The 18,685-nt window shown below is 37.4% G+C and overlaps 1 protein-coding gene across 3 annotated transcripts in view; it reads right to left on the bottom strand.

The window, feature by feature from the left end:
- The window catches only part of B4GALT6 (beta-1,4-galactosyltransferase 6), a 60,225-nt gene that overhangs the window by 5,898 nt on the left and 35,642 nt on the right, over positions 1 to 18,685 (bottom strand). For 2 of the 3 annotated variants that reach the window (XM_012447247.3, XM_064379314.1), the window contains 3 exons: positions 17,551 to 17,675; positions 10,571 to 10,687; positions 2,286 to 2,473 (listed from right to left, as the gene is read on the bottom strand). In XM_012447247.3, coding sequence (XP_012302670.1) covers positions 2,286 to 2,473; positions 10,571 to 10,687; positions 17,551 to 17,675 — 430 coding nt within the window. The remainder of the gene's footprint in view (positions 1 to 2,285; positions 2,474 to 10,570; positions 10,688 to 17,550; positions 17,676 to 18,685) is intronic. The other variant, XM_064379313.1, reaches the window with a different exon arrangement.

Raw genomic sequence — 18,685 nt, 5'->3', positions numbered from 1 at the left:
CACTTGGGAGCTTAGTGTTCTGGTATTATATAATTAGACTGGCTGGGGGTTCCATAGGGCCAATAAGTGTTCTTGGCACCATGTACTTCCCACATCAGACGGATTATTCTTGCCCAAGCTAGTAGTTTAGGAGAAATCTGAGATTGTTAGATAGGGAAACATGAATAAATGTGCGTGTGTGTTTACTAACATGTATAAATCAGCAAGCATTCAATTCCATTTACTAAGTGGAAATAATCAATTGTACTATACAAAGAATGGAAAGTTAGTAGGTAAAATGAAGGTATAACAGATAAACTAAAGAACAGAAAACAAAACCCAACAAGTAAAACTCCTGCAGTGTTTATCTTACACTGTCCAAAGTGGGAGAGACACCACACCTCGGTGGGGGAGGTCTGAGTTCTCTGGTCAGCAGGTGTCAGTGTGGCCACCACTGTGGGGCAGGGACGCTTCACCAGGCTTCATCCCACAGCTGATGTCTATGCACTGTGCAGCCTACACCTTGATCTACTGCCATTCTCCCTGAGCTACATTCTAATTTCTACACAAACGTCCAAGATGCCCTACCAATCCAGGGATTAATCTAGATGGATATGAATACAGCTGACCCTTGAACAACACAGGTTTGAGTTGCACAAGTCCACTGATACACAATTTTTTTCAATAAAAGTTAAACTGAATGTTCCTTTCCTGCCTCCTTTCCGTCTCCAACTCTTTCACCTTGCCACCCTTAAGACAAGACCAACCCCTCCTCTTTCTCAGCCTACTCCATGTGAGGACGATGAGGATGAAGACCTTTAGGATGATCCACTTCCACTTAATGGACAGTAAATGTATTTTCCCTTCCTATGATTTTCTTAACATCTTCTCTCTAGCTTACTTTATGGTAAGACTATGGTATATAATACATATACATATGTGTTACTCAATTGTTTATATTATTGGTAAGGCTCTTGGCTAACAGCAGGATATAACTAGTTAAGCTTTTGGGAAATCAAAAGTTATACTAGATTTTCAACTGTATTCCAGTGGGGGTGGAGGTCACCACTCTAACCCCTGCATTGTTCAAAGGTCAACTGTATTTTGTTCATTAGAAATTGATATTTTCAAGTATATCAAATTAATTTAGAATTCTTAGTTTATGTGATCTTTACGATTTTTCTTTTTAGTGAAAATCGGTTACCTTGGATCTAATTTGATTCCAGCAAGCTGACCAAAATCAAGTTTCCAGAAGTGGTAAGAACCAGATTGTGAACCTTGATGGCCTTCTTCAAGGTAACCTCATATTCAGAGTTCAGATACAGAGGTAAAAAAGGAAAAGGTTTTCTAATGATAACAACGACCATGAAAAAAAGGAAGAAGGAAGAAAGAAGGAGGGAGGAAGGAAGGAAGGGAGGGAGGGAGGGAGAGAGGGAGGGGAGGGGAGGAAGAAGGAGGGGAGTGGGGAGGAGGAAGGAGGGGAGTGGGGAGGAGGAAGGGGAAGAAGAAAGCAAGCATTCTTTTCTTGCTTTTGTCAGACTTTTTGCTTCTCTCTACTCCGTAGACTAGCACCATGCAAAACTGTAACATAAGCAACACCTTCCTGCCCGAAGCAACAAATGGCTTTCTTTTCTCTCCACTCCCATTAGCCAATGAAAACTGTGATCCTTTCCCAGGATTACACCTGCATTCTTTCATGTCCTTTTAAGTTACTATCTCGGCTCTGATAACTGTTCACATTTTAAATTATCTCCAATTAGAGAAGGAAAAGATTTGTTTTTTTATTAAAGGGCAGGCCAAGAGTACATAGCTTAGGAAGACAATAAATAGCAGAAGAGAGGGCTTTGTGGCCCTCCAAACCATCAGTGGAGGAGAACAGGCAGGAGTCAAGATAAGTTATGTACCTACCACCCAGCAGGCACAGAGCATATATGATCTCACAACAGCTCTATGGATGGGATCTATTATACCAGTGAACAAGGAGTATACCTTCAGAGATGCAAGTGACTTACCTATAAGTCCTGGAGCTATAAGCATGAGAACCCAAGTTTAAATCTGTGTGTGCTTGACCACAGAAACCAGGTTTTTTCCACCACACCACATTCAAACCTCTGTGTAAGGAAGCACCCAGAGGAACGAAAAGCCACTCTGTATCCTGACTCCCCAGGAGGACGTGATGGAGTTAAAGATGATATTCTTGGGATTCTTGAGTTCTCTCAGATTTAGGGACATAATGCTGCTATCATTTCAATGCTACGACTGTGCAATTATATTGTACAATATCAGGAACAGTGCATACTACTTACATATACATGTATTTATCCAGCTTTGCAGCAAAATGACGTGGCATTTCTCCACATCCATAATAGTTTCGGTCATTTTCAGGTAGATGATCCACATCGTGGAAGATTACACAGTCCCAGATACTGTCTTTCATGGCCTCTTTGAAGCCCACGTTGAAGAGCATCGCACGATTAAAAGGTTGTGTGCCAGTCTTCATGGAGCAGACCCAGAGAAAAAAATAGAAATGTACTCACACTTCATCATCTGACTTTTTTCTATTATTTTTCAAACCTGTTGCATCACGGTCAAATGATTACAATAATTAGACCCAAATCAAATGACAAGTAATAAACATACCTTAAGATTTTCAAATGTACTGTTTAAATTTACTTACTATATTATTTTATAATAACAGAAGCACACGCTTAGTGTCTAGTCCATTGGTACATCAGCACATTTATATAATTTATATTTCTGCCGTACTTGAAATATATCAGTATATAGATTATTTGTGCCAAGAAAAGAAGAGTCATTAAAAATAATATAGGTTTTATATTTTTAGTGGAGCTTTCCATATGCTGTCAATTCTAAGAGAAGAAAACTAGAAATGACTCAACAGTGACCCTTCTCAAGTACCAACACCAGGGAAGTCTAACTTTGTATTATCAATGCTTATAATAAATACCAAGAGCATTTTAGTGAAAAAACAATTGGAACTTATTACAAAAAGCCCAGCTTCCTTTATTACAATCATTTTCCTTTATTGTTACAGAAAATGCATTAAAGTACGTGGGCAATAAATAGTTTCTATTATGATTGCTTATGATTAAGGGCATTATTTAAGGGACCAAAAAAATAGAATTTTATTATACAGAACCCAACTCCCTAAATTACAACCATTTTCCTTTATCAGTGAACATAAATTAAGGTACACTGGCAATAAAAAAAAAAAAAAAAAAACCTTCATTCTGCATCTAAAGAAAATTAAGGAGCATTTACCAATGTTTTAGCAACATTTGTCAAAACCATTCTAAACTATAAAACAAAAAAAGGATTACAACAGAAGTGAATGAGACACACATTGTAGTCATTATCAGAGTGCTCCCTCAAGAGTGAAAATGACTAATTTTTAGTCCTTGTCCTTGCACTAACTTCAGGTAATAGAAATCACTTTAATTTTTACAGCCTCTTTTTTCACCAGTGAAATACAAATAAAAGAAAAGGGAGTTAAATTATGTTATGACTAGTACATCAACATCAGCTTTAACAAACTACTTTCCTTTAAGGTTTTAAAAATTATTTTTATTAAACATGGACATAATACTCAAGGTTTATAACAGAAATAAGAAGTTCCATATCTAATCCATCTCCATCCCCCAAGAGCAATACATTTCAACTCTTCCAGTTTATTCTGGTATTTATGTATGTATTTTGAGGAAACGAGAGTTCGGATATTTCTTGCTTCTTTAACTTTAGACACTGTCTCTTGACTTCTTATCCTGGTAGTGGAAGAGTTAAACCACCATACCTCCTGCTCCTACTGCTATTCTCCCAATACAGTTTTATCATAAATTTTGGTTAAATCAAGAGTTTACATTATTAGGACTATGTAAATATTTAATATTTCTTCAGTGCTGAGTAAATTCATTGTTTTCTTTCGTAATCTGGGATTAACTACAGTTTTCCATACAGCTATTATTACTTTGTACAAAAAGCCAAAGAAATATGCCCTACACCTATTAATAATTGATATAATCATTCAAACACAGCAAATCATCTATCAATTCCTTCTCCAGCTCTCAAGTCAAACTCTCCCTTGCCCTTTCCAGACCATGGGTGAATATCACCTGGGTCGTCTTCATTCCCTAAATCACACATGTCTTTTCCTTGGCATTCTTAATTTGCTGAGGCACATTCTTCAGGAGCTTCCTAAGTAGACACCTATGGAAAGTATGTTTTAGCCAATGAATGACTGAAAATGCCATTAGTCTACTCACATTTGTCATTTTGACTGGGGAAAAAAATCCAGAAAAAAAATTTCCCAGTATTGCTGAGAACGTTCATAGGTTTCTGGTTCATAATCATTTGTAATTTTTCCTAGAATTCCCAGTACTCAAGAACCTTTGTAATATCTTCACTTTTCTGTTCGTATTCTAAAATTTTAACACGTTTCATAGCAGATTTGTATCTTATTCATGTGTGCATGTGGGGCCCCTTTAATCTAAAGATTTATGTCTTCATTTCTAGGAAATTTTCTCCATCTTTCTTTGGTCATTTTTCTCTCACTCCCCTCAGAATTTTTTCTGCTATATTCTTTACAATACCTATGATTAGTGGATGTTATTAATTATCTATGGATGTGTAATAAATCACAGCAAAATTTAGTTGCTTAAAAAAAGCAACAGTCCCAGCCTGGGCAACATGGTGAAACCCCAACTCTACAAAAAATACAAAAATTAGCCAGGCATGGTGGCATGTGCCAGTAGTCCCAGATACTCAGGAGGCTGAGGTGGGAAGACAGCCTGAGCCCAGGAGGTCAAGGCTGCAGTGAGTTGAGATTGTACCACTGTACTCCAGCCTGGACAACAAAGAAAGACCCTGTCAAACAAACAAACAAACAAATAAATCATTTATCATGCTGATGGCTTCTGGGGAGAGGGAATGCTGGGAGCAGAGTGGATATGCCTCATCTCTGCTCCATTAAGTCCAGGGCCTCAGCTGGAACACTGGAAGGCTGGGCAGCTGGACACGTTGGAAGGCTTGACTTTGGGCAGGAGGATCCACTTCCAACATGACTCGCTCACATGGCTATGAGATGGTGCCGGCAAGTCAGCTCCTCGCCACAGGGCTGCTTGAGTGTCCGTATGACAGGGGACCTGTCTTCCCCAAGAGCAACTGATCCAGAGATCAATGCAGAAGCAGCAATGTCTTTTATGACCTAGCCTCAAAAGCCATGTACTGTTCCTCCCACAGTATGTGGCTCCCCATGCAAAGCAGTCCTTATTCACTGTGGGAAAAGACTATACCGGGTCTGATTACAAGGAGGCAAAGACCCCTGGGGGTCACCTTGAGGTGGTTACTCCCATGACACACTGGTACTCTTTGATAGATTCTCTTATTTTCTTAGCTTTGGTTCTATTTTGGAAAGTTAATTTTATCCACCAGCCATTCTATTGAAAGTTTTGTTTTAGTTATTTTCATCTTTCAGTAACTTTCTTATTCTCTGATTATTCTTCGTGATGTACTACTTTTATGCTCTTCCACCAGTGTGTTCTTCTCAACGTCCATCTGCTTGTGTCTCTTCCTGCTACGATCTCGGGGCTTTTATAGCCACAGGATGGGGGCGTGGTGTGCCAGGGTGGTCTTGGGAAATGCAACATTTGGGCCCAAAAACAGAAATGCCTGTCCTCACCTAGGTCCATGGGACAAGCCGGGGGGCAGAGGTGTCGCCAGGGATCACTGTTCTCTACCAAGCACTTCCCTGCCCACCTCCCTTCAGGAGAATACATATGCAAGTACTGTTGCAAAACACTCTTGACTCACATAAGCACAGACACACACACACCCCCGAACCAAATTAAAACAACAAACGAAAGTGGGCATGGCTCAGGAAGCAGCAATGCCCTTCCTTATTCGGAACAAAAATCCCGGCATCATGTTTGACTGTTCTCCATCATTCATGCTACATATCCAATTCATCAGCAATTGATACCACTTTAAAACCCAAGGCAGTCCAAACCCAACCACTGCTCATCACCTCCTCCGCGACCACAGCTGCCCAAATGGTAACCATCGCCTACTTGGACAACTGCCAAAGCTGTCTAACAGCTCTCCTTGCATTAGCCTTGTCCCTCTACAGCTTATTCCCAACACGGCAGCCAGAGTCATTTTGTAAACTTAGATTAAATTGCTCCTCTACTTAAGACCCTCCAGAAGGCAGTGGAGGGTTTTAAGTGGAGGAGAGACTTACATTAGGTCAGTATACATTACTATAAAATTATCACCTATCACATACATTTAAATGTGAAATATGAAGTAACAATACTAAAAGTGGCACAAGCTGGCATGGAGAACTGGTCTTCAAGTGTTACCAGACCTTCTTCAGGTTTCCAAAACATCACTTTATCTAGTGTCTTCTGAAGGTTTTATGTAGAGTTAATCTACTTCACACAGGATAATCCATGCCCTCATCCTGTACTTCTGTTTTTGCTTCTCTGATTCCCTCCCCAGAATGCTCCTCAACCACCTGCTCTGGAGACACCGACTTCTTTGCTCAAACTCACCAAGTATTCTCCTGCCTTCTCCACAATGCACAGCCTGTACATCAGCATGGCATGCTCCTTTATATCATTCCAGGATGCTCCGATCTCACCTCTCCAGAGAGGCCTTCCCTGAATACTCTGCATAAAAGAGCACCTCTACCTGCCCTTACCACTCTCTTCCCCAAGTGCCATGGAGATACTAAACAATGATTTACTACTGCCTGTCCTTCTGGGCCAGCAAAAGAGGGGGCCTTGTCTGGTTTGTTCACTGCCATATCCCCTTCGTTGAATGAATGAATGAAACTGGGCTGCAGGGAGCTGATAAAGTAAGTGACAGGCTGGCCTTTACCTTGGGAGACCTTCAAATATTAGATCTGGACTCTTTTTCCTGGGGATAATCTATTTCTCTAGTGAAGACACCACTATGCCCTGCCATAGCTGGAGGGGTGGGAAGATTCATACTTGGCAGCTGGCTTCAAAAGGCCAGACAGGGAAAGGCCTGGGGGTCCCTAAGGCTAGCATGCAGACTTACTTAATCCCCCTGGTTTTAGTCCCTTCAACATAGCTGCATCAGTACCCTCAAAAGCTTCCTGCTACACTTTTTCCAGAGGATAAACTGGGAAATGTTTCTACAAGATACAACAGAGTAATCACCTGGCAATACATGCAAAGAGGAGCAACTGGGAATTTGACTGTTTTGTAGTCAAACTTTTAAACAATCTCCTTACTTTAGTGCAGTGCTTCAGCCTACCTTCTGTGACAGCACTGAGACAGAGGTGTGTCCAACAAATTGATTCTAGTCTTGTCACATCGCCCTCTACAAGCACGTGGGTTTGCACATCCTCTGTTCTGCTAAGCATCAGCACTCCATCTGCTTCCTGACTTAACAGAAACATGTGAAAATCTCTCACCCACTACTCACTGTCCTTGAGGTTTAGTAACTTTTCAAAACTTTTTTTCTTTCACTCTCATTTTAGGAGTTTGTAAAGAAGCAGTGAACCCATGTCCATCCTCCATATTTAACCAGGATTCCTGAGCTGCTCTTCAACTGCTTAGCACTCCCTGGGTACCTGTCTAGCAGAAAAATTACTCCTCTATTTCAAATATGGTGAAGATGTTTCTAGCTCAAAATCTCACTCTATCAAATACATGGTCCTGAATTAGTATTGATCAAGGCTGAGATTCAGTCTTTTAAAGGTTTAAAAATAAAAACACAGACCTTGGTTGTTTTGCAAAGATTGCTTCATCACATACACCAAATAACTGGTGCTGAACTCTCACGATAATATGCCTTTAAAAACAGAGACAGCTCTCTCACCTCCCAATACATTATGGGGAATTGAAGTTTACACAAAGGAAACTAGCACTTTTCTAGATGAGTAAAACTGATCTAATCTATAACTACAGCTATCATCAAAGTAGATAAAAATTTTCAGTTTTTAAGTAAAAAAGTCACATTTCACAGTGTAGACTGTTACATTCAAAAGTACATAAGGCACAAAACTTAAATGATGATTTATACACAGAGAAGTATGCTTGTTATATTAAATACCAAGCATTTCCAGGGAGAAAAAGCAGAGGTAAAAAGCTAGGAGAAACTTTAAAAAAAAAAAAAAAAAAAAGGCAGATTTAGAATAAAGTAACTGGAGAAACTATAACCATTTTATGGATAAAAATTTGAGTATTTTCCAAAAATCAGCCAGGCATGATGGCAGGTGCCTGTAATCCCAAATACTTGGGAGGCTGAGGCAGAAGAATCACTTGAACCCAGGAGACACAGGTTGCAGTGAGCCAAGATCACGCTATTGCACGCTAGCCTGGGCGACAGAGGGAGACTCATCTCAAAAAAAATTTTGAGTACTTTCTACCAAAAGAAAAGATAAAAATTTCTAATAATACAAGTCAGGCCACTTTGTCTATCATTTATACTGTTACTTATCTATTGAAAACTAGGGAAATAAAGCCTAGATGACTTTTTAGTAGAAACTGACAAGCAGTCAACGGAACACAGAGACCAAAAACAGACCTGCATACATATGACACGTACATATTAAGTGATTTTCAACAAAGGTGCCAAAGCAATTCAATGGTGAAAACAGTCTTTTCAACACGTGGTAACGAAACAACTAAACAAAACTTCACCCTTGGCTCATATCATATCTAAAGATTAACTCAATGAATTAGCCTAAGTGTAAGAGCTAAAACCATAACGCTTCTGGAAGAAAGAGAAAATCATAGAGAACAATTTTTCAAATATAATACAAAAAGCACAAGGTATAAAAACAAGAGTAAATTGACTTCATCAAAATTTAAAACTTGCTTTTCAAAAAACAGTCAAGAAAATAAAAAGGCAAGCCACAGACTATAAGATATTTGCAAAACTTATGTCTTAGAAAAGACTTGTATTTAAAATACATAAAGAACTCTTATAACTCAGTAAAACAAATACAACCCAATTAAAAAATGAACAAAAGATTTGAACAGAAACTTCACCGAAGAAGGCATGTGGGTAGCAAATCAGCGCATGAAAAGATGATCAACATTAGTCATCAGGGAAATAAGATTCTACTACAGACCCACTAAAATGGCTAAAATTAAAAAAGACTGATCATACCAAGTGCCGGCAATGATGTAAAGCAATCGGAAAGGTCAGTATACATTAAGAGAAAATCACCATCTATCACATACACTTAAATGTGAAATATGAGGTGACAATACCAAAGTGGTACAAGCTGGCACAGAGAACTGGTCTTCAAGTATTATCAGACCTTTTTTAGGTTTCCAAAACATCATACTATCCATGTTAAAAGTAATGTAGCAAATTAAATTCTTTCTTTATATTTACACTTTACAGCCTTTAAACAAAGACTGACTACAAAAAGTAAGTCTGTGTCATTTCACCTCCATTTGAATTAACTATGTTAAAGAATTATGACCTATTCAGCTTTATAGCATCTGTTCAGAAACAAAACAAATAAGATTTTTTTGACAATGTTTTAAAATTCCACTTTCCACCTGGTAATCTCTTCTAAAAGTATCATAGAATCTCAAAATTGGAAGGGATCTTGGGCATCACATAGTTTAGTCTTTCATGCAATGTAAGCTTTTTTTTTTTTTTTTTGACCTGTCAGTTCACTGGATTCATATTTATTGACTTACCAACTATAGAGCTGGGTCTATACCCTGCAACAAAAACAGTCAAGGTTCCCTACCAAGAGAGATGACTTTGAAAATGAAAAACCAAAAACAGGACAGAAAATGTTTAATGTATACTACTTTTTGTTTTTAGGTTTACTACCTAGCTCTCATTCAGGTGCCCCGATTACCTAACAAAGTTAACACAATATTGATTTTCAGGGATTGCTAGTAAGTATCCCATAGTACAAGAATCCTCAATCAAGAATTACCTATGCTTTGCTATTATGCTAAAAAAAAGAAAAAAACTTTCCTTCCTTTTCTGTAGTTAAATTCATGGGTCATAAACTGGAATGTCTTTTCAAATTAAACACTGTGAATTCAACAGAGGTAACTGTAGGGTGCTTCAGTATAATTTAGAAAAGAAGTTTGAATTGTACCAGTTATGAGTCCAGATGTCTGTACCTGAGTCTAAATGCTGACAAATAGCCTAAATTATAAAATAAGCAGTTTCTCAATTAAATTAAATTTTCAGATGTTTTCAAAAATAAAGAGCATAAGCCTAATGAACACATAAAAAGGAATAATACAAGTCAAAGACACATTTAATCCCATAAGGTAAATATCAGCTATAAAGTTATTTTAAAAATCATAGATTGACAATCCAATGTTTAGAATGTCATTCAAATATGAGGCTATCATACTAAAGTGAAACATGATTGCCAATTAACTCATTTGACCAAATTACAAGTATTATAAGAAATATATAGGCCTAATCCAAAATATAATTTCACCCAATTATAAAACTAAGAATTTGAGTTACCTTTTTAATCCTAAACATGTTTACTCTAACCATATCTAAGAGTTTAGATTCTAGTATACTTAGTGACAACTATGATAAATATTCTCACCTGTTCAATGACATAAAAGGCAAATTCCAGCCTTTGTTTCTGGAGCATTGGAATCAGATGTAAGAAAAAAATTGGAAGATGTTCATGGCGATTACGGAAAGGAATGAGAACTGCCACCTTTAAAACAAAATAGTCATGTATGTAAATAAATACAGTAGCACATCCTAGAGGTAAGGATAAAAATTAACCCTTGAAAACTTCTGATGGTTTTAAAGCCACACCCTTATGAACTTTCTCACCACAGATACAACAGTAAGCACACGCAGAGAAAGCCCTTGCTGCATGCTGCTATGGTCTTATAAAGCTGAGAGGTAGAAGGAGCTCTGAAGGTTGTTCTAAGGATTGTGGTCTTTAACCTGTGAACACCATAAGAAATTGTAGAAGGATTCTGAAAAGAGTGATAAATCAGATGTAGTGACTGTAAAGACTACTTTGGTGGCAATATGGAGAGCAGACTGGAGAAGACCAAAAATTGACTCAGGGAGCTGGTTAGGCAATTAATACAATTGTTGAGAAAAGAGGTAATGGTAGCTTAAACTAAGAGGAAGATAAAGGAAAGAGAAGTACATGAGTTTTCAACACATCTAAGAGGTAAGCTAGCAGGATATGGCTATCAATTGGGCACGAAAAGTGAGGGAGGAAATGTATAAGAGTAACTTCTCGGTTTTAGAGTAGATCCTAAATAATAACTTTCTGGATTTTGAAATGAATTTAAAAGACATTTCACTTGAATATCTACTATCTTACACATCGTTTCTCTGTCCTAGAGATATTTTTCAGAAATATAATAGAAACCAAAATCTTCACACATGTGTTCCAGCCACAGCATACAAAAAACCTCAATCATACATGATACTGCCCCAAAATACATGCGAAGTTTGATAACATAATATTTTTCATTTAATCAAAATGCAGAATTAAGTTTTTGATAAATCTTTAAAATTTACTTCAGTGGTAGGATAATACTCAGTTTAAAATGAAACTGGTAACATACCATAACAAGAAAAGATGATGTAAGCAGCACAGATATTTGTCTTTTATCAGTCAAAGAAATTCGTTCTCATCCAAAAAGTAAAAGAAAAAAACACATACATAGAAATGAAAATAGTTTCTTAGTATATTAATCTTTCTTCTAATATGAAATTAAAAACCTAATGGGGCCAGGCGTGGTGGCTCACGCCTGTAATCCCAGCACTTTGGGAGGCTGAGGCAGGTAGATCACAAGATCAGGAGTTCAAGACCAGACTGACCAACATGGTGAAATCCCATCTCTACTAAAAAAATACAAAAATTAGCTGGGCATGGTGGCTCATGCCTGTAATCCCAGCTACTTGGGAGGCTGAGGTAGGAGAATTGCTTGAACCGGGACCCGGGAGGCGGAGGTTGCAGTGAGCTGAGATGGCACCACTGCACTCCAGCCTGGGCTACAGAGCAAGACTCTATCTCAAAAAAAAACAACCTAATAGAACTCTCAAACCCAAACTTAAAAACACCATTTATATAAAATGTTTTAATGTAATACTAGAATACATGAATGATCATCAATCATCACTAATTCAAATCCTCTATTTCTTGGATCTAAACTTTGTCATACAATCTAGGTCTCCTTACAATTTTGCCCTTGAAGCTAAACTGGTTTCTAAATTACTTTTCTCAGCAACTTCCTAGCTACGCTTCTTTTATTATTATTGTAAATTTTCTAATAAAATTGAAATTAAAACAAGTTTTCTACAGATCATAAATTCCAAAATCATTAGATTTTCAAAAAAAAAACCACAACAGTGAAAGTATATCTACCCAAAATACCTCTGTGTTACTCTATAATTTGTATTTTTTTAAATATACAATCTAAACTGGTTGTAACAGAATATTGTGAAAGATTAAATCTATGATTTACTAAAATTTTACCTATACCAAATAAAGTTTATTAATAAATGAATAATGCAAATAATTGAGAATTAATAAGCTTTGCACCTAATCCTTTTAAAATCAGGACATGACATTAGGTATCATCTACAGAAAATAATATTTACCCACGTATTTTACGTTACCAGGATCATAGATGGGAGAAATGTTTAAATTATTTAAAGTTTCACTTACAAAGAGAACAAAAGATGGTTTAGTAAAATTGAAGATATATAAACTATGAACTCCACCATTCATTTTCCCTTAATGCTGGTGGAATACCAAAAAAACAGACAATGGTTGCTATGAGGCTGATGTTTTCATTATTATATTAATTACTGCATATCTATCTGGTAAGTGATAGGAACTAAAGAGGTCTGGTGCCCCTACCAGCCCAACTTTGGGTCCCATTCCTGTTTGGTTTTCCCATAAGGTCTCCCTTGGCTAAGGAGCCTGAGGACCATGAGGCTATCCCAGCAATACCAACCCAACACCCAAGACCTCTTTCTCGCCCTCACGCAATGGCTGCCAACTATGCTGGAACTATATACTGATGGGGACTTACTGCTGGGCTTCAGCGCCAATGGCTGGCATATTCAAGGAATTCTCAAATCAAAACAACTGCCAAATCAGCTCAGGGGCCCCTGGGTTTACTTTTAGGATGGGAAAGTGCTATGAAAAGTAAAAGGAACAAACGGGGTTAGATGGTGAGTACATATCAAACCACTGACCTTATCTAAGGCATACCCATGTGATAACATGTAGCTTAATAAGTCAAGCCTGCGCCGGGCGTGGTGGCTCACGCCTGTAATCCAAGCACTTTGGAGGCCAAGGCAGGCGGATCACCTGAGGTCAGGAGTTCAAAACCAGTCCGACCAACATGGTGAAACCTCGTCTTAAAAAAAAAAAAAAAAAAAACAAGTAAGTCAAGCCTGCTCTTCTTGATTTTGCATTTGGCCACATGTCAATAAGCTGTAAAAGCAGTTAAGACCAATTATAGATATTTGAGGGAAGAAATTATTAAATGGCTGCAGAGTCCTGATTAAAGACAGTGCATATTAAAGACAATTAGACTGAGTGATGAGTTGAACATATAAGGATAAAGTTCTAGCTCCTAATCATCTCTTCAATGAAGTATTTAAATATCAAGAGTTCTTTTTTTTTTTAAATCTTACAAAGAAACTGGCAAGGTAATAAAAGAAAGAAATTACCAGTGTCTTGGCAAATTCAAATAAGTTAACCTAACGTGTTAATAACAAATAGATGTCTAAATTTTCATGAGAGGGTTATTAAAGATTGTGAATACGTGACAAATCTAAAGCAAAGATTTTTATTAAAAGAAAGCTAAGCAATATCTTAAAAATTCATCTGGCTCATCCCTTCTTGTGTCTGTGGAAGAATGTTCTCCATAGTTTACAATTTTTTGTCTAGAAAAGATCTGTGTTCTGTGATCATTTATTTTAAGGCTTAATAGCCTGTTTCAGGTCATTCATTCTTCTCTGTGCCCTAATTTGCTGTTTGAGCCACTCTCTTGTTGATATACCTCCAGTGGAGATGGAGAACATCTGGTCATAATCTTCTGATAAAACAACACTTCATCTTCCTGAATCTCTCCTCACCACCTCTCGCTCAAGCAAAATTATTCCATTCAGTTTGCTCCTACTTTAAAACCACAACTCTTGCTGAACGTATTCACCATGTTTTCCCTTGCTTATTTTTTCATATATACACCATGAGGAGATAATAAAGAAAAATGTTTATCACATCAATTTTTCCTACCAAGTTTCTGTCCTACTTTCAAATTTTCAGCACACCACCAGCTACGGTGTCCCTAAATGACATGGCTTTAGACTCAGTAACCTTAAGGTGAATCTAGCTATCTGCCACTGAGTAAGTAGAAGTTAGTAAGCTCTCATTCTCCTCCAGTGTTTTTAGTTCCATCTTCCTATTCCTCCTCATTTCCAGTACCTACAGGAGCAGTTCTCAAACTGGAATCACTTGGTTAAAAATGCAAGTTCTTGTTCCTTGCCACCAAAAGAATCAGAATGTTTGAGGCGTGAGTTCAAGAATCTGCATTTTTTTTCTTCTACAGATGGAATCTCATTCTATAGCCCAGGCTGGAGTGCAGTGGTGTGATCACAGCTCACTGCAGCCTCAAACTCCTGGGCTCAAGTGATCCTTCCACCTCAGTCTCCCAAAGCACTGGGATTACAGGTATGAACTACCAAGTCTAGCCAAAAATCAGCATTTTTACCATATGCCTCAAGTAGTTCTGAAACAGGGGCCAGGACTCATGTTTGAGGTATACTGGATTACAAATGAAACTCCAGGCCTCTGGGTAGACAAAAGCATCAAGCATCTGCCTGGTTCTTGAAGCCTGGAAGTTATAGACCAAAGTTGTTTATCAAGCCCTCCATCTGAAATCTGAATGGAAAGGCAATGTCACAGGTAAACAATTCACTTTTTTTTAATGACCTGCAAAGTATCCTCATGTTCTTCTTTAGATACATGCTTGCCCCATAAGGTGTCCAATCTGTGCAGAAATCTTCCACTCAAACCTGTAGCACTCACAGATACCGAGGAATTGATAAAATTACGAGTTTTGAAAGATCTCAGTTCTAATTAATTTGCCATCAACTAACTTCACTGGTATTTTTTTCTCATTTAAAAAAGGGGCCTCAAATATTAAGAATCAAGTTGATGACAAATGTTTAACATAAATCTAGTTATTTCTTATTTTCCTCTCTCTCTCCACTGTTCCAATATGAGAATGGAACATTATCAGTAAGCAGGCAGGGAGACGCAAGGGGAGAAACTATTTAACTAAAGATTTAGTGAGTTGATAGTTATATAATATTCATATGAGTATAGTTCACCTCTGAATAATCTCCAAAATTCCTCTCATACCTTTAGTTGTATAATTCTGAACTAGAGACTATATTCTGAGAAGGATTTGCTAAAAATTGAAATAAAATCAGTATTATCATATAGTTCCTAAATAAGTTGATTTATTTTTATTTTTATTTTGAGACAGAGTCTTGCTTTTTTGCCCAGGCTAGAGTGCAGTGGCGCAATCTCGGCTCACTGCAGCCTCCACCTCCTGGGTTCAAGCAAATCTCTTGCCTCAGCCTCCTGAGTAGCTGGGATTACAGGCATGTGTCACCATACCCAGCTAATTTTTGTATTTTTAGTAGAGATGAAGTTTCACCATTTTGGCCAGGCTGTCTCAAACTCCTGGCCTCAAGTGATCTGCCCAACTCAGCCTCCCAAAGTGCTGGGATTACAGGTGTGAGCCACCGTGCCCAGCCAAAATAAGCTAATTTTTAGATCCCTGAATTAGTTTTCCAGGAACTCTTTTCAATACTGTTACCTACTGAGTCATATGTAGTTTATAATCAGTTTACTAATATCCCTAAGTAGGAACTACTCATGTGATACAATTGTCTCCTGGAAAATGAGAAGAAAACAAACAAAAAAATTTAAAATCCATCTGGTATAGATGACTGGAAACAGGACAAGTATATTTCACTTTTCCTATCCCAAATTGTTCCACTAGTATGCCACCCAGAGCACACCTGAGGGGTGTGCTACATCCTGTACAAACATCTGTCTCAGCATCATGCTACCCCGTAGCCTCGGTGACTGAGTATGCTTCTTTTTCCACTAGCATTCAACATACACACTCAGCACCCAACTGTTAAAAATAATTTATCTGCCCAGGCTATTTTTAAAAGGTAGAATGTATGTAAATTGGGCTGCATTTCACAAAGACACAAATGTGAGGAAAATCAATCAAGAAATATGAAGAGATTCATTTATTAAATGAATCTGATCTGGGAAATAGTATAAGGCAATTATAAAATAAAATGTTTTGCTAAAATTGGTACTGGAATCCATTTAAGCAGCTTCACAACTTGCTCAAGGCAATAAGAAAGCTAAACATTTAGTGAATCATTTGTGACAAGGCCAAAAAGGCTTTTATTTACCTTATAAAGTCAATTCAACAAAACTGTGTTTAGTGCTTACCTTACACAAGACAATGCACTCTGTGTTGGGAATACAAATATAAATAATACACATCTTCAAACACAAAGAGTTCATGGTAGAGTCAGAGGGTCTTTTTCATGAGTTTGACAGCATATGATTTTCCTTCCTACTAGTGATTTTTTGGCAGGGGGAGTGGTTAACATACAAATATTCTAGAAGCAGACTGATGTTTTAAAAGAGAAAACTGAAACTGTTTCCAGGTCAAGGTTACATCACAATCCTTTAGGAAATAACATTTAATCAGTTGTAATTTTCATTTGAATTACATAAATGCTATTTCTTACTCAAGTGTAATGACATTAGATAAATATGCACTTATTAACCAATTTCATAGCTTTGAGGGCAAGTCTGGTTTAAATTATGGCTTTCAACTTTTTTTTAAAGCAGCAGAGACAGACCCACCGCCTTACAGTTTTTCAAACAAAACATTGAATAGAATTCTGATAAAAGACTGAAAGCTTGAGCTGTGCCTTCTGAAGCTGAGAAGAGCCCAAAGTCCAACCTTTCAAGTCCAACAGTGATCTCTGAGCAGCCTCTTTAGAATCTTGGATGCTGAGAAACAGAGCTTGAAGACCCCAATACCAGCCAGACCAAACTGAAAATCAGGATATTAATATCCTCCCAGTGAGTTCTCACAATTCCAGAAATTGGTGACGCTATGCCTGCAGGTGTCAGTAATCATTAGGGACAGCTGCAGGAGACAGGGAACTCACAGCCTCTCTTCCAAACAGAATAGAACAACAAAAAAATCTATTTTCCAAGCCAAACTCACGTCACGTATGTATTACCAGGAACTCAAAGAGAATGAACCGAGCACCTATTTTGTATATACACAGGTGCATTTACAGTCTTCACACATAACACTTAAATCACATTTGAATTATAAATAGTAAACATTAAAGACAAAATTTTGATGTTTTAAATGTATTAAGACTTAAAGAGATTTGTCTCTGTATTTTGAATTAAGCACATTCTTTTCTCAAATGTGCAGTAACGGTTAAATTGCTTATGAAAAGAATTTACCTCACCTTCCATCTGGGTTTACAGTCTTTTGGCCTCCAATGACCCCCTGGCTCGATATCTAAATCCTTGGAGAAGAGTTGATGAATTTCATCGAAACTGACTTCACTTACATTGACATTGAGGAATCCTCCTACAAATTCAAAACGTGAAGAACTGTTTTAATATTTTTTGCCTCAAAGATCTAGTAAAGCAAATAATCAGCAGGGTGATGGCATAACTAGTTGCCAGGACAATACAGTTTATTCCTAATACCACCACAAAATTATGAATAGCGCCCCTTTCACTTTTAGTTTCAATGATAATATACATGGTCACCCTACTATGTTTGGTAAATCAGTCAAAGAAATCAAATTCTTTTTCAAAAAACCTTTTGCTTTTGGGTAATACATTGAATAATTTAATATTCTTTGGAAAATGTTTGCATGTCATTGTAACATTGCAACAACTATTCAAGTATTTTAATACCACTTTTAGTTTTCACATTTTCAACACAGGGGATACAACAGCACAGTACTTAAGAATGAAATAAGCAATCAGATTGACTAGGAACTGACTCCTAGCTTCTGTCTATTAGGAAAATTATTTAACTTCTCTGTGCCTCAGCTTCCTCTTCTGTAAAAGGGACAATGATGTCTGCCTCCCAAGGTGGTTGTATCCATTTGATGAAATTATCTGTGTGAAGGATCACATGCAGTGTCAGGTATTAGGTACAATCAACAAATTTTAGCCACTATTACTGTTACCTACTGACATTTCTTAAGAGGGAATTTGCAAACAATTCAAAGCATTGATTCTGAACACTTAACATGTATCAGGCCCCTTGGTATACAAAACTGAAAAACGACTTCTAAGATATTTCTGGTCTAATAGGCACTCATTCTCCAAATTAACAAATATATGACATTACTGGAGGTGTTTTTACTAGTAGTAAACTAGTAGACTAGTATACAGTGGAAATAATGTATACCATTGAAACAGGAATGAATCTTGGCTGGAAAACCACTTCCATTAACCCTAAAACAGAACTAAAAATCAGTAAGCCTCTGTATCTCCCCCTGAATTAAAATAGCTGCATGATCACTAACATCCCTTCAAAGCAACGCTATCTTCAATGATTTCACTGTTAGAGAGAACAGGATG

The sequence above is a fragment of the Aotus nancymaae genome, unplaced genomic scaffold, assembly GCF_030222135.1.
Source record: "Aotus nancymaae isolate 86718 unplaced genomic scaffold, 86718_ANA_hifiasm-v0.15.2.pri h1tg000020l, whole genome shotgun sequence".
Lineage (NCBI taxonomy): Eukaryota > Metazoa > Chordata > Mammalia > Primates > Aotidae > Aotus > Aotus nancymaae.
Note: the sequence above shows the minus strand (reverse complement) of the source record. Positions and strands in the feature narration are given on the sequence as shown.